The sequence below is a fragment of the Colias croceus genome, chromosome 16, assembly GCF_905220415.1.
Source record: "Colias croceus chromosome 16, ilColCroc2.1".
NCBI lineage: Eukaryota > Metazoa > Arthropoda > Insecta > Lepidoptera > Pieridae > Colias > Colias croceus.
Genome location: NC_059552.1, coordinates 2,004,336 through 2,027,654, shown reverse-complemented (window position 1 = coordinate 2,027,654; position 23,319 = coordinate 2,004,336). Strand labels below are relative to the sequence as shown.

Below are 23,319 nucleotides of genomic sequence, written 5' to 3'. Positions count from 1 at the left end.
TAGACGCAGCTGGAAATAATGGTTTAAATTTTAATAATCCATACTATAATATTATACATTCGAAAGTAACTCTGTCTGTCTGTTACTCAATCACGCCTTAACTACTGAACAAATTTGCATGAAATTTGGTATAGAGATATTTTGATACCCGAGAAAGGACATAGGATAGGTTTTATCCCGGAAATCCCACGGGAACGGGAACTATGCGGGTTTTTTCTTTGACTGCGCGGGCGATGCCGCGGGTGGAAAGCTAGTAGGTTAATAATAATGGGTCATTATAATGTGTCTTTAGACTTTGTTGCAATATCGAAAGACCAATAAAATCACGGGCTTCTAAATCTAGTACTAATTCTACTTGTTTGGAACTAGCCGTTGTTTGAAATGACTGACATAATTGATTGATAATATAACTATTTAATTTCTCAAACTAATAATTCACTCATTTAAATAAACACATTGAAAAATATTACGCAACAATTACTGATCCCAAAAAAAAAGACTAAAAACATGATACCACGTTTTCGTACTGCACTTTCTTTAATTATTGTGGGTAACTTGGATATCTATAAAAATATTTATTTGCACTGCAACGCATAATTCATTTGCATATATTTTTAAATAATAGTTACAATTATTGCATAATATTTTATAACAAATAACACACACGATACAAAATGCCACGAAGAAGGTTCAATTCGTTCCCTAGTCAGTGACCAGCAACAACGTGACTCAAGATTGATATAAAGATAGTAAAAGGTAATAAAAAAACAATTAATGTATGTACTTACGAAAAACTTTGACACATTTCGGAAGCCAAGATATCTTTTCGTTCTAACTTTGGTATCGCTTTCTCCTCGATCGATTAGAAGAAACGAAACGATACAAATATAACAAATGAATATCACTTGGTAAGTCCTGTACATAATTACAATGTAAATTATGCATTACACAGTCTTGAATTGCGTTCCATTTTGAAGGGGGTAACTGAAAGAAAAGGTATACCTATTTAAACAATGGTTTAGACTTTAGATGAATAATAAATTTAAGAAATCAAACGTCGTAAAAAATTTGATTTATGATTCTTAAATATTAACTTCATTGATATTAAACAAAAATAAAACTTTTATTCAGTAAAAATTAAATGAAAACCTACCAGCTTCGTATTATTTTGTTATCATTGCGAGAATACAGAAATAAAATCACTTTGAATGCGACATAGGAAATGTCTGAATAATAAAGCGGAAAACATAACGGTTTCGGTGAAAGTAGGTGTTATTTTATTTAAAAATTATCAATGCTCGTACACGTGGAGCTATTTAAAAGTATATCAGGTCAAATGTTGTATAGAGTGCTGAAAATTAGCATAAACATTTCTACGTTTTTATTAAAAGTGTACATTTCTTTGAATTGCAAACTTATTTTAAATTTACTAAGACGTGAAAGACCTTAATCTTAAGTGCAGGCTGATTTAATACTATTATTAAATCTGTATTTATAAACATTTTTTTTCATTCGTAGAATAATTTATTATTATTATAAACGCATATAGAAATTATTATTTTTAAATCTGTATTTTTGTTTATTTTCGCCATTGGCCTAGATTAAAAAACAAAATAGGCCTCCAATCATTGCAAATATATCCGATCGGTATAGTAGGAACGTAGTTGGAACTAATGGTAGGTATTCAATTTCATGAAACGTTTGAATAAATCTTTGAATAACTGTAAATGATGCTGTGATTTCCGAAAAAATGTTGTGAATAACGGTAATGTAACTTTTTTTAAATATAATTCTTAACAATGTGTCTAAAGCTTAATCAAATATATAATTCGCATTTGATTAAGTGTTTTAGAGTGAGTTGAGTTGAGTTTTATTCACTATTTTTAATATATTTTCATACCGGAGAGCACCCTGTGGTTTACTAATAACGGCTTAACGTTAAGCTGTTTGTACATCGTGATTATCATTTTACTGAGCTCTCTAGTTTACAGATAAATATTTTATGGTATTAGTGTAATCCAAAATCTCTTAAAAATGTAACATTTTGTCTCACAAAATAATAAAAAATATTGAAAAAGATGAGGGTGTCTCAACTTGTTGTGTTTTTGTGTTTTTTAGTGACTTGCATTGGTTTGGATTTGAATGCAACTGAGTCAAGTGAGAGTCGAGTGTTGTCAAGGAAGAAGCGATTCTTGATATTTCCTGAAGGAAGTTCCTTCCAATTGGGTGAGAATACTTATAGTTTTAGATTAATTATTATGTTTATACCTATATCTCTCTAGGTATACTGTTAAAGAACAAAAGTAAACCATTATGAGATTATATTATACTTTAGATGAATACCTACATATTTTGTCTGTTTCAAAAGTTGTTTCTGTCAAGGCAAATAAGGCTTCAAATATGTGTGCGTGTGTGTGATGATATTTTGCGCGTTGGCATTTTGCTAAGCTTTTTTTCTAATAACAAAAATAGTGAGTTGAAAGGTTTGGGTGCAAACTGCTTCTTCCTTTTTATACACAATCATGTTTTCGATTTTCAAACCTTAAATAAATGGTACCAAGTTGATAAAGAAAATGAGAGCACCAAATACTTCTCTTTATTAAATTACTCTTTATAGCGCGTAAAATACAAATAAAACTAGATGTTATGAACGATTGGGCGACTAGCGCGTTAAAAGGGCCAAAGGGAGCTATTCGCGGTCAAATGACTACCCCGAATCATTAAAGAATTTACTCAAATAAATCAATTGTAAATGAGATTTAGGTTCACACAGGGAAATTACCGTAGACTTAAAATGTTGAATGCTTTTTTTTCTCGATGAAAGTTGAAGCACGAATTGTAGGTGTGTTTGTAATAATATTAGTGTGTGTTTGTGTGTTTGATTTTACAACACGAAACACAATTACGATTCGTCAATTCTTACATAGATATGGAAATCTAAAAGATTATAAGTCACCAAGTTCACTCACCAATATAAACTGCATAGTCAATAAAATGTAGAATCACTTTTTTAATACCGATATAAAAAATTCTGCAGGTAGTTTTAAATATAAAAAGTCTTAAATAACCGCCAAGACGTGTCAGTCTTTTTTTAATCGATCATGATTCATGAATTTTATAATCGCGTTTAAATCAGCTTTTCTATATTTCATTTAATTATAATCAAATTTAAATTTTAATTAGTGTATGTATTTTATATTTGGAACGCACGAGAAAAAAGAAAAAATTTTAGACAGATAAGTCACTTAAGTTTTTTTTTTCTGTTATGGATAGAATATAATTTATAAGTGTTTGCCACACTTGTTTTTTTTTTAATTCAACTTTTTTCAATCTACATTGAGGCAAAGTGTGACATTAGAAATACAGATTATATATATCTTGTATTTTTTGTGTTTATCTGTAGCCTGTAGGTATGAGTAAATTATACGTGTAATATTTTTCCGCTGTTTACTTTTACAATTAAGAAAGTTTTAAGAAAATTGCAAATATAATGAATATGTAAATAGAGTGAAAGAAGTATAAACATATAAATGACCAATTGTAAAAACCTTATCATTATCAAACACAATATTTCGACAGATTGTTGATCCGGTTAAATACATACTATATGTATAATATAAAGCCTATGTCATATTTATCAACTTCAAAAAAAGGTTCCACATTCTTCTATAATCTATATTTTTGTATCAAAATTCCAGTATTCTGCCTCACGTACCCAGCGATCATTAGGATCAGTGATATCTTCATTTGGGGCAACACAGCCGCGCTGGCGTTCGAGCTGCCCCAGGACCCGTACTCCCCCTTCAATCACAAGGCTGACCCCCTCCACAGACGAGTGGATTCCAAAGCTATATATTACACCGATGAAGCTGGCAAAATTATTCATAAGCAACCCTATAAACGGTAAGTTTATTGAACACTTTCATTCGTTATCTGTCATTTTCAATGTTTTACGTCTTATCAAGAGATAGGTCCTTAGGGATTCATAAAACTAAGACAATACAAATCAAAACAACAGATTTTTAATTTTCGTAACGAATTATATCATTTTTATGTTCTAATTATCATTCTATCATTAAGTTTTCATTCTCCACTGAGAGCTTATTGTTCATCTCTAAATGAAAATATTTCAATTTATTTAAGAACAAGAAATATTACCATAGATATTAAATAGTAACCTTTTACCAACATAAGAGTATATACAAGTTGCAAAATGTTCGAATTTGATTCATTAATGCATGCAAATACATTCCCGGATACTTGCTACCGGAAGAAGTGTAAAGAAATGGAATTTTCTCGAAGGGAACTCGGTCTCAGAGGAAAACAACCCACAAAGGGGACGATCAGGGAACAAACGGCGCGATTGCACATGCAAATTCAGTCTTGGCGGGAAAAACCCGCGCCATTTTGTGTCCGCAAACATATTAGTTTGGCGGGTTTTTAAGTCTTATACTGGCAGATATAGTATTATATAATGTGGTGTTAATATTGTCTTAGTAAACAGAGATAGGAGTTAAATGCTTAGGACTTAGAAAAATATGTTTAGTCTCGTAGTTATGAAAGAAAAAAAATTTGAAAATAATCGATCAGTGATTAGAATGATAACACTATTGTTATATACGATTTTTGAAAAGCTAGATAACAATAATTATTCTTGTTATTTTTTGTATAGGTAGGTACATAAAAAAATGGTATGAAACTCATTTACATAAATCAATACTTTATAACATTCAGTGATGCAAAGGCGTTCCATGTGGTCTTACTTACGGGAATATAGACACATCTCGAAACGTTTTTAAATTCAGGAATATTTTCGCAACTTCCGCGACAGATTTTACACATGAGAAAATTTCCTTGTTGATCCGATACAGATTTGAATTGTCGCTTACTGGGTGTGAGAGACCCGGTGGTGCGTAGGCGACTTTAGTCAACGATATTCCGTACTTTTATACGAATATAATGTAAATAACATACTGGAAAAAATAGGATTATTTCCTCTGATGTTTTGGTTACAGAGCTCTTTCATCTTTAATTCTGTTAACGATAAAGAAATAACGTTATACGAATACATCATTATGATTTTCATTTATAAATAACTCGATTATTTGTCATTCTATCTTTATACTTCTGTCACCTTCTTTTTAAACTCCAATATTAGAAGCGTGAAAGAGACAAACAGTATTCGAATCACAGATTTTTTTAACCTGGTAAGACCCTTACTTTAAATTAGGTAATAATTCGAAATAATCAATGAATCAAGAGCAAATACAATAAAGGAAAACGCTCCATCATTCAAGCTGTAGACGAAATTGGAATTCAATGTTCGTATTAGATGTGTGCTTAGTTCACGGATTATACACCTACATGTAATAGGGATCAATGCATGAATAAATGTATATTGTGCAATGATCCTATTGTCACCTTTGTCTTGGAGGTTACAATGAACAGTGCAATGGTATTATTGGCTTTCCCTGCACTGTATTATGTCTCAGGATAGTTCTTGGAATGTTTTGAGAAACAATTATCATTTGTTATCAAAGCTTTAGCTAGGGAAACGTAAGTTGAAAATTATTAAAAACTAGCTGTGCCCGCGACTTCGTCCGCGTGGAACAGTGACTGCATAGTAGTTACTACCTAACTTTTATTGAATAAACACGTCCTACCATAAATAATTAAAAAAACTTTTAGTAAAATTTATTACTAAACTGAGCTAAAAAGATAAATGCCTAACTAATTAATTTTCTACGTAAAATTTATTTTAAATTATTTCATATTATTTTTAGGCACCAGGAGGGAAAGGAGCAAATTTATTTTCCTTCCTTCCTTGTATGGATGTTTTTGACAATATATTGTGCAGCAAATGAGTGCCGAGACAAACGTCAAAACGCAAAGGAATAGAATCCGCTATCGATACTAATTGACGCGTACTGGATGATGTTTTACTAAAGATTTGTTCACCCTACCAACGACGACGACGATCACGAACAAAATTTTCATCCAGTCGCAATTTAATAAAATTGTGCAAAACACATCATACGCTTATGACAATTATTATCGTAGCGGATTCCTTCTATTCCTTTTCGTTTTGACGTTTGTCTCGCGCCTGTAGTAACTACTTAAACCGTTTAGACTGTGCAATAAAAATTAAATTAAAAAAAAAAACCCAACGCAACGAAGAAAAGTGCATAGAAAAAGGAATAAATAATTTCAAAAACTTCCCGAAGATCTTTAAAAATTAATACCATTTTAAATATTTATAAAAATAAAAAAAACAAAGTCGTCGGGGCTGCCATACCATCATTATCATATTATCATAATTTTAAAGATCGTCGGGAAGTTTGTAAAATTATTTATTCCTTTTCCTTCATTGCGTTGGGTGTTTTTTTTAATTTTTAAACTTCGGTTTCTAATTTTCATGTAATATTTTCAAGTGAGCGAGACCTACCTTTACCTCCATAATACATTCCTACATCATATTGATATCTATAAGTTTGTTGCTCCTTGACACCTTTTAAGTTGTGCCGTAACCGTGCACAAATTGTAATGGACCACAGTGGCAAAAGAAGTGGTATATTTAAGAAAAAAATTGCCAAGCGCCGCGCCAGGCCTATGTGGCTTTGAGTAGAATTCAAAACTTCCAGGGTGTGGCTATCCTCTCGCTTCCATATCCCCCTCTTCTTTCACAGACTTTCAGCCTTTCCATCCGTAGTGTAGTAAATGGCAGAACCGATTTTGATGTAAACCATATTATCTAATTGTACCTATATGTACACGACATATCCTGTCGTTTGATGCTCCATTTGGTTTATTTACCTCACCACTGTCACCCCTAAAGTGTAATAAACGGATGAACCGATTTCGATAAAACATTACTAATTGTAATTCACACGTTGCTCTTTCATATTTTGATATGCCGCTTGAGATATTATTTGACCACATTCGATTATTGTTCATTCCCACTTTTACCGCTGTAATCTGTGCTGTAATCTAATAAATGGAAAAACCGATTTGGATAAAAATAGAACTATAACTGTACTTCACCCGTTATGCACTTTCATTTGATATGTCACTTAGGTAGACTTGACAACAATCGTTTCTTTAATTCCAACTTTTACCAATATATAGGTATAGTAAATGGATGAACCGATTTTGATTAAATATGTCCAATTATACTTTACACGTCATGCACTTTCATTTCATAATATGTCACTTGAGTCAAAATTCATTTTTTATTACCTAAAACTTTTATATCGTATATCAAATAAATGGATGAACCGATTTTGATAAAATTTGATTTATTGTTACTGATAGGTCGTTCGCTTTCATTTAATATATCACTAAAGTATATTCGATAACTTTAGTTATTTTCATTCCTACTTTTACCTCTATATGTATACCTAGGTATAATAAATGGATTAACCTATTTTGATATAGTTTATCTAAGAACCAGCGTCGGAAAATACGCTGCCTAATAAAAAAACCGCATCTAATTACCTGCTAGCGAGCTACGGTGGCACAAACAGATACACACACAGACACACATAGCGGTCAAACACTTATCACCCATCTTTTTGCGTCGGGGGTTAAAAATATTATAATACGACATAATTTAAAGGACATTTTATGTATAAAATTTACCTAAAAATAATCATAATTTTAATTTGACCCCTCCCCCCTATATACTACCTCAGCTTACCCCCCCACCCCCACCCTACCCTTGGGGACTTTCGATATGATCACATGGACATTTTATAGAAATAACTTTAGCGTATAACAGATAACTTACGTTTTAACGTACACTGTATTATAATTAATAGTGTACCATAGAATGCCTTAGCAAATGTTCGCCGTGAATACTTAAATGGTCATAACTTTTTTATTTATAAACCGATTGACATGCAATAAACACTAAATGTTAAATGAAGATTACCACAATATATTAATGAAAACCGCATTTAAATCGGATAAGCCGTTTCTGAGATTAGCGTGTTCAAACATACAGACAAACAGACAAACGGACAAACAGACAAACAGACAAAAAAAATTTTAACGACAGTTTTGGGTTTGGGATCGATTTAGTAATAACCCCTGCTAATTTTTTTTTACATATTTTCATTGTACAGACACCACTTTTCTAGAATTTTATTATATGTATTGATGATGATGTACAGACACCACTTTTCTAGAATTTTATTATATGTATTGACTAGCTTTCCGTCTGCGGCTTCGTCCGCCTTTTCAAAGATAAACCCGCATAGTTCCCGTGGCATTAACTGGATAAAACCTAGCCTATGTTGCTCAGTGAAGATGCAGATTTCTAATGGTGAAAGAATTTTTGAAATCGGTCCAGTAGTTTATGCGTGAAAACCATACATACATACATAAATTACAAACCTTTCTTCTTTATAATATTAATATAGATAAAACAATTAGCAAGGTTTTTTTTCCTTATAAGGAAGAATCTCTAGAAATATGTGAACAATATTAATTCATTTTATGTGCATAATTGCGTATAAGACTAAAATGTACGAGTATGTTATATATTTATACATTCATAATGCATTTGCAAAAGACATAATATTATCTTATGCATACAATACGGCAGCTGCAGGTCCCCAAAGACATTGTAAACTCAGTCTTCATTTACATTTCCAAACGCTCTATTTTACTGAACAGTTGGTTATCGGCTAAATAGTTAAACACGTAAAATAATAATTCTTTAAAATTAAATAAACTATAGAAATTAAATAACTTCATATAACCATTAGTGATCGATATCTTTTCATACTATTGTAATAAGTTGATGATATTATTATGTTTTTGATGGCTTCATCATATTCAAATAACATTATACCAAGGTACTACAATTTTTTCAAGATATTCATCTATTTGTTCGTTTACATTGTTCATCTTAGAAATTAAATTTATACTAATATTATAAAGCTGAAGAGTTTGTTTGTTTGAACGCGCTAATCTCAGGAACTACTGGTCCGATTTGAAAAATTCTTTCGGTGTTAGATAGCCCATACATCGAGGGCAGCATATTATATATTATCATCACGCTAAGACCAACAGGAGCAGAGCCACGCGGGTGAAACCGCGGAGCGCAGCTAGTTAGTAATAAGTCTCATAACATAGTAAAATTACATTACACTATATGAAAATAAACTTAACTCATTACTCAATCAAAAAGCATAAAAAATGTATACGCATACTTACCTCTATAACTTAAGTCAATTTCATTTACCCAAAGCAATAATTAAACCTTTATTTCCTATCATGTCAATTAGCCCTTAATTAGCCCTTACATATGAATTCACCCCAATGAAATAGCAATCATTGAAGCTTCATTTCTTATCATATCAATTAGTGCAAATGAACTCACTCAAAGCTAACCAGAACGGCATGTGCATTTCAGGAAGCCGCTCGTAAATCCCGCGTTTGCGAAACGCAGTGTGGACACGGACAGACGGCAGATTCATGCATCAAGTACTAGATTGGGACTCAGTGAAAACGTCGAGTTCCACAGGACCAGCCGCACTGCTTTGTATGAGAAAATCGAAGTAATGTTACAGGGGTGAGATTTGTTGAACTCAAACTTATGAACTACATTGCGCTTTTAAGGAAAATAGTATGAATTATAACACCAATGCCTTATTTGTTACTAATTATATACTTAGTTGCATTATATAATAATGACTTGATAAACTAAGAAATAAATGCACTGTACGATCAAAACATTGTTAGAGAAAGTAATCAATGCTCATTTCGGCCAATTTATAATTTGTTAGTTAGAACAAAGGTTAGAACATGGCATTACGTATTTCATCTAATAAGTATTGTTTGATAAATGCTTCGATATTTTTACGTTTATCATGACATGACAAAACAATATACCTACCATTCATAATAATTATGAATGTCGTGGTATATCAATATTCGTACCATAGTCCGTAGCGCATACCCAAACTCTCAATAATTTTTCACTGAAGTTTGACCTATAATCGTTAAAACAATACAGCTATAATACCGTAAAACTAACCTTACATATTATATTATATCCATTGAGATAATATTACTACGTATGGAGGAGACACCACGAACAGAATCTGTGCGCCATTTTTTTGCTCTAACTAAGTTTTAAAAATTATTATCTAGTTAGGTACTTACCGATGAAAGTTATTCCTTTGCACTTTTCCGTATTATTTGTGCATAATCGTAACACACACGAAGGCATATTTGATGCGTTTCACTTTAAAACAAATAAAAAATGAGCGCGCAGTTACGCCATATGGAGTATGTTGAGCGGAACATAAGTGATGTAGGCGGTGTCGTCTCCATATGTATATCTCATGATTATATCACAAACACTTATATTCTTTATATATTAGGTTGGGCGGCAACGGCAGGGAGTGTCTGCTGAAAACGCTATGTATGTACGGTCAGACGAACCATTATCCTCAGGGCGGCTTCCTGCAAGAAATATTACGGGCCGTGTTCACGTAAGCCTTTCAAATATACTATTTATTTTTCGTACTCCTATATTTTGTTACAATTGTTTTTTCGAGTGTTTTGTTTACGATTGTGTAATTTGAAAATCGAACGTTTCTGCTATTGGTTGCATTCTCTTTTTAATCATCGAAAAGTTGAAACTCTTATATTGCACGCCTCATAAGCGAAGCGTTGAGGTGGGTACTACTGTCACTTCGCGCAAAACATCTGATTTTTCAAACTTAAAATGTCTTTATGTACCTATCATACATTGCACTTGTAAGATAATAAATACACACACATATTAAGAAAAAACACTATTTTTAACATTCATGATATTTTTGATGTCATTTTTGTTATTTAAACTAGCTAAAAAACAGTTTAAAAAAGTTCTGTCTTGGACGTCCGTGTGTCTGTATGTGCGGAGGATTTTCTTGTTAACACGATAGCGACCGAAATACTTTACTAATCGAGTCTTTTTTTTCTCTTACGCTTGAGTATGCTCAGGAATAGAACCCTTTCATTTTTCAGGGTCTGATTCGATGTGGTTTAATTGTTATTAAATAAACAAAAAAAATATCGACTGTTCTCCATAATTTCAGTATATCTATATATTATATTCTTTATTTTTTTTATATTTATAGTGTACTCAAAATTCACCATTATAAACTCGATTCTTTATACTATAAGCCAAGGTTTAAAAAAATAAGTTGGTAGTCAGTCCCTTAAACCTGCGCAGTTTCACATCTAGGTGGGGCCACAAGAAAAATAGCTCAATTATTACGGTACCGCTTTCTTTACTTTTCCAACTGTTTTATTTTATTTCTTTTTTATATTTATAGTGTACTCTATATAAATAATCAATTTTATTGTAAAGGATGAGATTATGAGGCGTGCACTTTTGGATTTTTCAAACTTTTTTTTATCTGTATCTATATTTTTTGATATTTAAAGAAATTCCCACCACAGATAACTTAAAAATAAATATTTAACATTGTTTCCTAATGGAAGATAAATAAAATAGAAATAATATTCTAATAGACCGTAAATAATATTCTAAAATAGAAATTAAAATAGTTTTACGTCAGATGTGATGTAATTGTACTAGTTAAGTAGATAGGTTTGAATAAATCAAACAAAATTGCATAATAACAATATGCATTTACTCAAAAAAATAATAATTTGCAAGCTTGCCACGGTAACGGAAGCGAACATTAATTAATCACAATACGTTATTATAAAGTTCGAAAATATTTCTTCATCACAGCGTACAGTTCAAGTAATGTACTCTATTTTTCAGATTACCTAAGAATAATGTTCAGGATGCTTATAACGAAGACTACGATGTTGCGCACACAGCGTCGGGATCTTGCGACGAATTGTACCCGGACTGCGCGTCTCTATCCACAGATACTACAAGAACTGCTCATTAGCTATGGCTAATTAACATGGAGACGGCAAATGTTATCGTTATCTTAACATGGATTGAAATGGATAGGGCATTGTTTGTAAATTGTAATAGATTAAATATTATATAGTTTTTAATAATTAAATTTATTACGCGATTTGATCCGCCTTTTTAATGATTTTTTTATTAAAAAGGGGAGTCTTTTATCTGATGAATTGGAATGGAATAAAATTGGATGTACTTATTGGTTCCATTTTCCATTTAAAAAATTGATAACTAATGTATAGCTGTCTATTGTCTAATACGGAATAATACAGACTGCTATTAAAACTTAGTTATAAAAAAATTGTGTGCGTGTACACACGTAAGAAGTAAAACTTCTTTATGACTTAATTAAAAAAAATAATTTACTTTAATATGTAACTTTACAGAAATACGTCGAATCACGCGTGGTAGGGATAAGAAAAAGATGGCGCGTAACGTAAAAATGTTACACTAAATTTTTTTCCAACCCCTATAAAGAAGTTTCACTTCAAAAACATTAAAGAAATAACTAGTCACAAATAAATTTGTTAAAAAAATTGTAAATTATTTAATTTATTAGGAGTAAAATGTGTTTACAAATAAAATACTCTCACCCAGCATTCTTGTTTTCTTAAAAGACGTTTAGAAAAATACAAACGCACTTCCAACCAGCGAAGTATCTACTTCATTTGTTAATTTGCAATTTCTTTAATGTGAAAAAGTACTGGTCTATTAACGTCCATAGCTCATTACGTTCATAATTATGTCTTAATTTTAATGGCTCTCCCGCCATCATAGTCAAGAAATTGAAGACATTAAATGGCACCAATTATGAAGTAGACGGTATAAAGTGACACTTCACTTCTTACACCCGATTTATTTCATTATCACGATTCCCTTTTTTGTTTTTTAAAAAATCAATAATAATTCTAACACGAATATAACTGTAGGCACGTTGACACTGAACATGTTAATTGCTCTTTCTTTAGACATATCCCCGTGCTCCAAGACAGTACATTTTGTGTTTTCTTACTGGCAACTCCATTTTCCGAATTTAAATGAGTTCGAATTTATCGAACGTTTAAATTGTTCCATTGATTGACACAGATAATTAATTGCCATGCGATTCAGTGCTGTTTTGTTAGCTTTGTTTGGCGTTGCAATAAGTGAAAATACAGAATGCAGGGATGAGGTCTGTGAAAAATTGGAGGGCAACGCGACGCGAGTGCTGTCCAGAAGCAAAAGATTTTTAGTGTTCCCAGACGGGAGTTCTCTACAATTAGGTACGTGGGTAATCTAGTGTTTGCATGACGTATGTGAAAGGAACTAGAAAAAAAACATTTGAAATGCTCTAACCCCCAGGTTGCGCCTTTGAAACGGTACGCTGATTAAAAATTGCTTTTAAGTAATGAGAGGAAAACGGTCTAGAGTGTTTTTATTTTCAATGGTTTTATATTTATGTTCGTTATAGTTTAGTTTAAATTATGTTAATGTTTAAACGCTGTGAATGAGGGAATTTAACTTAATAATGTCGGTGACTAATTATTATAAAATTAGACGAGTGCTACCATTTAAGTATTACATTTATAATATTTATAACTGTTATTATTTTTATTGAAGAGAGCGGTTCCGATGAAGAGTTTAAAAGGCAATAGCACCAGTTCGTGACGAAATCATATGACGTTACAACAAAATGAAAAACTAAACAAACTTTTGAGTTATGTCAAGCAATTTTATGACTAAACGCAATGGTATATAGGATATTATCTAATGAAGAAGCTAGCTAACGTTACTTTAAATTAGATTAGTATAAATATAAGGTAATTGAACAGTTACCTGCATGCAACAAGAGTGTGATATCCGGTCATGCCATTTTAGGTATGAGAGAGTGCAATTGTTTTGACGAATGTATGAATGAATGAATGAATGAATGAATGAATGAATGAATGAATGTTTTGAATCTAGTTCAAATATAGATAGACTTTTATAAGTGATAGGCTTAGTGGTAGGCAGATGTCCCTAATTTTGTCCTGAAGGCTGAACTCTAATTGAGAATACGAATCTTTTCATTTTACACGAAACACGTCGTCAATGATCAGCTGCAATGGCTAGTGCCTTTTGCTTTTTCAGGTCACAGGCTTCAGGTGTTTCCATATACATTTTTTCCCCTTTTCTTCTCTCCATGCGAAAATTCACCTAATATCGGTTATATCTACGATTACCTAATATACATAAAGATACGACGAAGCATAGAATAAATATTTTCAAATAAAGAGACAACAGTAGACAGGGAATAGCTGAAGAAATTTCTATTTAATTGAACGTAGTTTAACTAATTTAAAGAAGATGTGATGCAATGTTTGTAATAACTACTGCACCGATATGAAAAATTATTTCACCAGAAGAAAGCTGCATTATTCCTGAACGATATAGACATTTTTTTTGTTTTTACCACGCGCCAAACCGGGTGGACACCGACTCTTTAACCGATAGAAATAAATTATGATTGAAATAAATGGATTAACGAATTGATTAATTAAAATTTAACGTTTAAAGAATCTTTGTATAGTAAAATAATTCAAGTATATAGTGAATATCCTTCAAAAATAGCATGTATATTCTATATTTATAAAATTTAACCATTTCTTATGTAAAATATGGTTCTTTCAGTATTCTGCCTGCAGACAGCAGCCTTGATTCCCATAGGGGAAATATTCTTATACAGCAACACAGCTGCATTAGCATGGAACTTGCCAACAGATCCAAAAACGCTGCTCATGTTTAAGGAATATGAAAGGAATGGCATCAGACGAGCTGATACTGAGAAGAATGTTTACTATTTGGATAGTGATGGGAGGATCATGGCGAAGGTCCCTTTTAGACGGTATTATTTTGTTTAATGTTGTTGTTCATGTTACGTTATATTTTAGAGACTGATTAGCATGTAGGTAAATACTACATAATTCTAATTAGTAATATGAATATCTTGAAACTATATTATAATTAAATTTTAATAAGTAAATTCATAATTATGCTGAAAAAAACCTCCTTCTGTATCTTTATTCACTTTAAGTTCAATACTTAAATATCATTGTGTATTTGTAACACTGAAATAAAACATAGTCTGAATATATTAATATTTAATCTCTTAATTAATATGAACGTAGCACATTATTTCTCAGAAATAAATAAATCAATATAAATTACCAATACAATATTAATACTTAGTGCTTACGTAATAGGTACGTATAGTATCTATTAAAAGAACTAGATATCGCTTAAAATCTTATCCATTTGCCAAACCTTTCAGGCCGGCAATCGTGAACCCTGCGTTTGCAAAGCGGAGTGTCAACGAAGCGTCCTTCAAAGACAGATTAAAAGTCAAGATAGATCGGATGAAAATGCACGAGCGTCAGAAGGGGCAGATGAGGCAGACGGGACAAGCGGAGCAGACGGGGCAGACGCGGCACTTTCCAAAGCTATCAGACAGTATATCGTTCCATAGAAATAGTCGCGTCGACTTGTACCAGAAACTGGAGGCATTAATTACGACGTGAGTGGATAATGAATCTTCGCCTTTGTGAAATGTTGGGAAGACGCGGTGGATTTGATTTGGGATGTGAAAAATTACAGGGTGCTGCGCTGTGCAAGAATTAAGTTTGAGTTTTTTAATCTGTGTGAAAACTTCTGGGGTATTTATTAGATACGCTAATTTCACAACTTGGAATTGAAACAAACAAGCTTAAAAACTATTTACTAAAAAACGTTTGCGATGTTATTTGAATTAGTGAGTGATGGTGGATCGTTTGTGTAAAGGAAAACTTTCCAAATAATAAGACCATTTCAAGATAAAACTATTAGGTTTATTAATATAAACTAGAAGTATTTATACTGTATTGGTAACTTATATTGATTTATTTATCTTGAAATGGTCTTATTATTTGGAAAGTTTTTCTTTAACTATTACCTATATAATTATAGGAATTTGTTTGCTTGAATCTATACTAATTATACTAAAATTATAAAGCCGAAGGGTTTGTTTATTTGAACGCGATAATCTCAGGAACTACTGGTCCGATTTGAAAAATTATTTCGGTGTTAGATAGCCAGGACAGGAGCGGAGCAATGCGGGTGAAACCACGGGGCACAGCTAGTAGTAGATATATTGCATATTTCGCTTGAGAGTGTCACAGTGGCCATGCTAACTTAACATTTAATAATCCTTTTGTATATTTAACTCTCCATAATATTATATTTTCTCAATTATAATTTCCCCTATATGGCTTTTCGAAATTATATAACAAAACCTTTGTATACCAAAATAATTCAAGTAGTTACATCGTGAATTTCCTTCATAAATAGCATACTTAAAATGGCGTATAAATTCCTCTCACAAGGTTGGGGGCGGACGGGCGACAGTGCGTGCTCCGAAAACTATGCGAGTCGGCCAGACTCGCCGACCAAGGCACATTCCTGCAAGAGGTTATACGAGTTGTCTTTACGTAAGTTATATTATAACTAGCTTAAGATATAAATTTCCTGAAGACGCCGTTTTCGCCGGGTTCGAATTCCGCCTCGTGATCGACTTTTTTCTATTTTTTAAAAAACGTAAAGCATTTGAATGCCATAAAACCAAAATATCAAATTAGCTACAGGTGTACCTATATGATAAAAATGATAAAAAAGATTGTGTGTGCTTAGTCAGAAGTAAAACTTCTTTGGCAAGATTCAAGATACCAAATTCGTCACTCCTTGACGTGACGGTATTGCCATGACACGACCTTGAAATTTTACTCTCAACGCGCCTAAAGAAGTTTCGCTTCTGACGCGTGTGCTCGGCAAACACCAATTTTATTTTAAATTCAAATTAACTTGTCCTATTTATTTTTAATACTATTATTACAGATTTCCAAAACACTCTGATGCACCTACTGAAGATCATAAGATCTACGAAGAAGCCCACGATCCGACACACGACTGCGAAAAAATGTATCCTGGATGTGAACATTTTGACAAAACGATGTAATTCTAAATAAAAATAAAAATGAATAAATAATAATATACTATTGTTTTCCTTAAATTCCCTTAAATTTAATAAAAATCAATATTTTTAGGTTATGGTTAGTTTTATATACCTAATACTAGTGGTCCGCCCCGGCTTCGCCCGAGGTACATATTTCGCAATAAAGCCAATGTCCTTTCTCGGGTATCAAAATATCTCCATACCAAATTTCATGCAAATTGGTTCAGTAGTTTAGGCGTGATTGAGTACCTAACAGACAGACAGACAGAGTTACTTTCGCATTTATAATAATATTAATTAAGTATAGCTGTGGTTATGGCAACACTTTTCTATAGAAGGAAATAAAAAAAGAATCTCTTTGATTTTATTAAACTATATTGTTATTATCTTTTTGAAATAATATAACTTTCATAACTTTTATTTTATTTTGTTTCTTTACTTCGATATGAGTCAATTCTATGCACACACAAAATGCTGTTCTAAGAAATCCTATAAAAAAAAAACATGGGCAAGTGTATCATAGGATGAGTAATAAAATAATACATCACAAAAACTATCGATCCGTTACCTTTCCAGTTAACAATTATATTACCTACACTAGCTGCGCTCCGCGGTTTCACTCGCGTGACTCTACTCCTGTTGGTCTTAGCGTGATGATAATAATTATATAGCCTATATAGTCTTCCTCGATGAATGGGCTATCTAACATCGATAAAATTTTTCAAATCGGACCAGTAGTTCCTGAGATTAGCGTGTTCAAGCAAACAAACAAACTCTTCATATTTATAATATTAGTATAGATTATTTAAATTTATTGAAAACACCCATAATTTCTAACGCATTTAACATTTATGAATAATGCAAAATATTATTATCACTTAATTATCTAGGTATTTGAAAATATCTTCTAATAATCTCTAAATAAAATTAAAAAAAAGACCGTGTGTGTCGACCAAACGTGTCAGAAGTGAAACTCCTCAATAAATAATTTATTCCTCAATATTTTTTTTTAAATCAAAATATATTTCTGTAACATCGGAAGAGACTACTTTCCCACAACACAGGGGATCCTAGTGTGGGGACTAGTGTATCTCTATTACGTGCCCCTTATTTTAATATGCAATTTTTAATATATTGTATTCAATCTTATTACACTGTGTTATGAAACAAATAAATGATTTTTATTTTTATTTTTTATTTATTTTAATAACAAAATTCAAAGATACCGAAATTGTTGCCTTGCTCCATGGCGTGACGGCATTGCCATGACGTGACCTTGAAATTTCACTCCCAACGATTCTAAAAAGTTTCACTTTAAAAGAAATCTGAAAAAGTTATACATGAACAACTAAATAACATGTCATGTAAATACTGAGTCGATCAAGTTTGAGAAAGTAGACACTATGTATGTACTGTCATGTAGACAATTTAATACATACATTATTTTTTTTCAGTACGTTCTGTATGTTTGTATTTCCCGATTTTTAGTCATATTTATTTTTATATATCATATTATCAACCCTTTATAAACATTTATTTAATAATTTTGAGTAAACTTGGCAAAGTTAAATATTTTCTTTATTCTTCACAAAACGATAAATCATCAGCAAAGGTCAGATTTAGTATTTACAATATTGTTTTTTATTCTTCTTTTATTGCAATATTGCTTTTTTTTATTGTAATACCTGCTTACAGAATTACAAGAAAAAGAAAAGCTGAAAATGTTCTTGAATAAATTGTGACGTCGTTCTATATTAATCTAGGAAACTTTCTGCATTAACACAACGCAAACTTTAGACATTTTCCTCAAAAGAAATTTAGTAATCTTCTCGTATTTTCGGTATCAATATAAATGTTCCAAGCTCCGACTGAAGTGGTCTAATGATAAAATAAGCGGTTTGAACCTCAGTCGCGCTCAGTCGATTAAAATTCATCAGGGCAAACGTTTTCTTTCGTTCGAGCTTTTCTTCGCGACTGTACTCAACCCTAATTGTATGTAAACAGGCCTGTTCTGATTTACAGAGGTCTAAATTTAATATACGTTGGTATGTGAATCAATGTAATGCCAGTTGTTTTGTGGTCGGGATGTTGACTGTGTCTGTTGTGGTAAATATTGGGGCGTGTAAGGTATCGTCGTTAACAAATTCAATATAATTTTTGTCACTCTTTCAAATTTAAAATATCAAAGTATTTCAAGTTTTTCATTTGATTTAATAAATGTCCGCACTACTTTTGAAGATATGTTTAGTTCTGTTTATATGCCCTTTATCATATTCTTCGGAAATAAATTCTACGTCTATCGTGGACACAGAAGATTTGTTATCATCCAAAATTCTTTCAAGGCGAAAGAGATTCCTAAATTTTCCTGATGGGAGTTCATTTCAATTGGGTATGTGACTTAAATCTTATTATTGTTGTGCAATCATTCACCATATTCTGTCATCTTACGTAGGTACCATATTATCTTTTACTCGAACAACATTTATAATATTTTCATGATTGTTACTATTAAAATTTATAATTCGTTAGTAATCCACGTGTAGATTATGAATTTAAATTACCCAAGTTCTAAGCTTTACTATAACCAGATTCGTTATATTCTGTTCTGTTTGTCCATATTAAAAGTTAGCCTTACATTCATGTAAATTTTTGAAGTACGATATAATCACAAACATTTTTTCAGTCATCTGTACCCAGAACCATGGGTATCTCCAACTGGGGAACATTGTCTGGTTTGCAAACACAGCAGCGTTGGCATACGAACTTCCAACAGACCCTAATTTCTTACTGATGTTTAAAGGCCGTGAAAAAGATTTGATTCAAAATAGGAACGGGGTGTCGAAGAATATTTATCTATTGGATGAGGATGGAAGGGTTTTGAAGAAGCTGCCATATCACAAGTTAGTCAAGAAGAAATCTTTTCAATGTTTTAATTGATAATGTGAAAAGTTTAACTCAAACTTAAACATTTATTTATTCAAATAGACTTGTTTTTAGTTCGTATTTCGTACTTAAATGATTCAATTATTCTGCTTAACTCGAGTTCAACGGAACCCTACATGTTGATATTATGAAAATATGTGTATTGTCTTAATTGAATACCAATATTAATTGTTTTAGGAAGTTTATAGTGAACCCCGCTTTTGCCAAGCGGAGCGTTAATGAAATGCCACAAAGTAACCGTCTTAATGCCAAATTAATTAAGGACATACACACAAAACAAGCTGTGAATCACCTTGAAAACTTGGATTCATCAAGTATTGAATTCCATAGAGAAGGAAGAATGGCCTTGTACGAGAAACTAAACGGCTTTCTCACTGCGTAAGTATTAGCGTTCAATTGAAAATATTTGAAGTTAGTGCCAAGTTTATGAGAAATTTGATTTTAATTTGATCATGCTCGCCCTAGGGAGATAAGATTCTTATCCTACTACACTTATTATGAAGATGGATGGATTTTTATTTACTTTATACGCAAAAAAATTTCTCATTGTATTTGGTTTAAAAACGAAATTTTATTTCTCTTTATCTATACATATAATAAATCTGTAGAAGGGTCAATTCTGTACATTGAAAATATTGAAAAAATAAATAGCAGGGGGTGTTACTGGATCGATACCAAACCCAAATATGTGATAAAAAAATTTTTTGTCTGTCTGTCTGTCTGTCTGTATCTAACGGTTCGATTTCGATGAAACTTGGTACAATTATACCTTATTATCCTGGGCATAAAATAGCATGCTTTTTATCCCAGAAAATTACGTAGAAAAAAATAAATCTTCATTTTTCCGCGCGGACGGAGTCGCGGGCGGAAGCTAGTACTTAATATTTAAAAAAATCCTAACTGAGAAGAGACTACCTAAGATAATTAATAAGCCGATAAGTATGCAAGTGTAAAAAAAATGTAGTACATATTATATTGTTTTACATAATACGCCTAGTTTATTGTAGTTGTCTAGTTACAGGGGAATTTCTTTGAGTATACAAAATGCAAGATAATGGTGCAAACAGATATGAAAACGATGTGCTGTTAGTTCTGATATGCTATGAAATCTCCCAAGCATGCATTTTTGCGTCGTTTTTAAAGATTTTTATAAATGTTTAATATTATAATGTTGAGTGTTAGAACATTTTTTGTTACTTTTCTTTGGATTTTTTTACCTTATTTTGATCATAATATAAAGTAAAGTACAATATGGGGGTCTTTAAACGTAGAGTGAACAAGTAGGTACCTTCTAGGGAAGCGCGTACCATCTTAGACCAAATCTCAGCTTAACATCAGGCGAGATTGTGGTCAAGCGCGTCCCTATTCTCTTTAAAAAATAATGAATGCTACTACAGTAAATGTAAGTAAAGGCGCAGCTGCCCATACATGGTTGTATCTATGATGAGGGCGTTAATCAGAATGTTACCTACTTAACCTAATACCATTTATTTGAAAATAAATAATAATAATTAATAACGAACAATCTCCAAACCAAGAGTTAGGTATGTAGGAAGTGATCAAATATACCCATAATATTTGATTTTTTGTTAAGGAGGGCAAGGGGTCAAATGTTCAGCTTATCCGTTGTCAGTAACGGATTTTATATTTATACAATAATAGAGCAGTAAATTTCTGTCAGATAGCGGCTACACAATTTTTTATAACAAAAATTGTATTTTATATAAATGAATATTTTTGTGGTTACGTAAAAACTAATTAAATAGGTTAAGTTTCTCTGTAGAATGCCGCTAGGAATTTCCAGAATCGCTTCAAACAATAATATGAATAAAATAAAATTATAAACCAGAAGATCCGAGTTGCCATTTTATATTAAAAACGTTTTTCATAAAAGATCGCTCTTGACTGATTCACACGGACTTATACTTTGCTTTATCCCTCAAGTTTGAAACCGAATAAAAGGAAAAAGGGATTAAAATGTGAAACTTCCTTACAAACAGCTTTGAAGAAGAAACAAAGATTTTTAATACAAAAAGAAATAAATGAGGGTTCTGGAACATTCCGCGTTATATCATGAAATTATTTAGAAGCGTTTTCGCGTTTGTTTAACTTTATTCCTTATATCTATAGGTATTGGATTTACGTTGTAAAGCCTTGAAAGAATGCCTTTTAAATTACTTCTATTCTTGTTCAATGCAAAATTGTTCGCTTTTTTTATTTTAACATGACTGTGCCAAAAATGAGAAGATAGTACTTATAGTATAAAATATCTTCAGAAATTGAATTTATGAAACGCTCGATTTATTTATTTTACAATATTATGAATGTAGTTTATTTAAGAACTTCTTTATAGATGATATACTTTCTGTAGTTAAATTGACTGTGTTATTCGAAACTAAGACATTTTTTCATGATTTTTTGTTTTTGTACACTAAATGTATCTCAAAAGAGTAACGTTAAAAAGCTGCTCCGAATATGGTGATGTAACAAAAAGAGTATCCTCGAAAACACTCCCGCATTAGGTACGCAAACATTTTATAAACACCCTTTATAGCTCATCAAAATTCAAAACAGGCTGTGTAAAGTATGTCGGCTAATGTTCTATCCCCAGGCTAGGCTACACGGGCGAGGAATGTGTACTACGCATGCTGTGCGAGACGGGACAGGGCAGAAATGAGCAAGGCACGTTCTTCGAAGAAATCATGAGAGCTACCTTTACGTGAGTGTTTTTAATATAGGCTCAACCCTTCCATATAAACGAATGTAAACTCTATCCCACTATCATAAGACGCAATATACAATACGCCGCGCTCTCGCAGTGTCGATAAAAAATGTATTCGAAACGTTTTACGTTTGAGGCGGTTATAGCGACTATTTGGTTAAATTGAAAAATGAAACACGGTTGCGCGGTAATATTGTTATTGTGTTTTATATGAAAACAAGTGAGCGGTTTCGCTTTTATTCTACGCATTACGAAATAATTAAATATGCTTGGGGGTTTAGCTATTTAAGTTGTCCGAATATTCTCGTGAAATTAGGGACATGGGAACAATTGGGATTGTATACTTTTCTGGCTAATTGGCCAATATTGTTTCTATTAATTTTTACATTTATTACTTTAGTTAAAGTACAGTACGTATTATAGGTGTAAAGGGTTTTTAATGTGTCACATTTTGAAAAATTGGTGAAAAATCAAAATAAGCTAACGTTTACTAGCCAGCTTATTATATGCTGCTGATAAGCAAGTTATTCTTAACCAGTATTCTTCATCGTAAATAGTTTAAAAGTATCTGTAACAAATTTTACTCTTAACAGGTTACCAGGTAAAAAGGACTCAGAATACGATGTGGCTCATACAAGAAAAGAAGATTGTGGAATTATGTATCCTGGATGTGAAATGACCCATTAAAATAATAAGCAATAAAAATAA

The 23,319-nt window shown here is 31.9% G+C and overlaps 2 protein-coding genes across 2 annotated transcripts; both read left to right on the top strand.

Moving 5' to 3' along the window:
- Positions 1-728: 728 nt before the first annotated feature.
- On the top strand, positions 729-16,982 carry LOC123698686 (the record flags this gene model as incomplete). Its single annotated transcript, XM_045645432.1, has 12 exons — positions 729-756; positions 2,119-2,226; positions 3,699-3,903; positions 9,419-9,577; positions 10,392-10,502; positions 11,792-11,923; positions 13,055-13,214; positions 13,756-13,801; positions 14,594-14,807; positions 15,234-15,476; positions 16,321-16,425; positions 16,829-16,982. Coding segments are annotated over 12 exons (1,632 nt in total), but the record flags the coding sequence as incomplete, so codon positions are not given.
- Positions 16,983-19,033: 2,051 nt separating this feature from the next.
- LOC123698661 lies at positions 19,034-23,319 on the top strand. The gene is made up of 5 exons (XM_045645398.1): positions 19,034-19,335; positions 19,630-19,846; positions 20,067-20,267; positions 22,501-22,608; positions 23,205-23,319. The coding sequence occupies exons 1-5, from the start codon at positions 19,164-19,166 to the stop codon at positions 23,296-23,298; spliced, it is 792 nt and encodes a 263-aa protein (XP_045501354.1). The 5' UTR covers positions 19,034-19,163; the 3' UTR covers positions 23,299-23,319.

Excerpts from the sequence above, each read along its gene's own strand:
- LOC123698661 (XM_045645398.1), top strand. The coding sequence starts at position 19,164 with ATGTCCGCACTACTTTTGAAGATATGTTTAGTTCTGTTTATATGCCCT. Across the intron at positions 19,336-19,629 it reads TGGGAGTTCATTTCAATTGG|TCATCTGTACCCAGAACCAT; the intron begins GTATGTGACTTA and ends ACATTTTTTCAG. Across the intron at positions 19,847-20,066 it reads AAGAAGCTGCCATATCACAA|GAAGTTTATAGTGAACCCCG; the intron begins GTTAGTCAAGAA and ends TAATTGTTTTAG.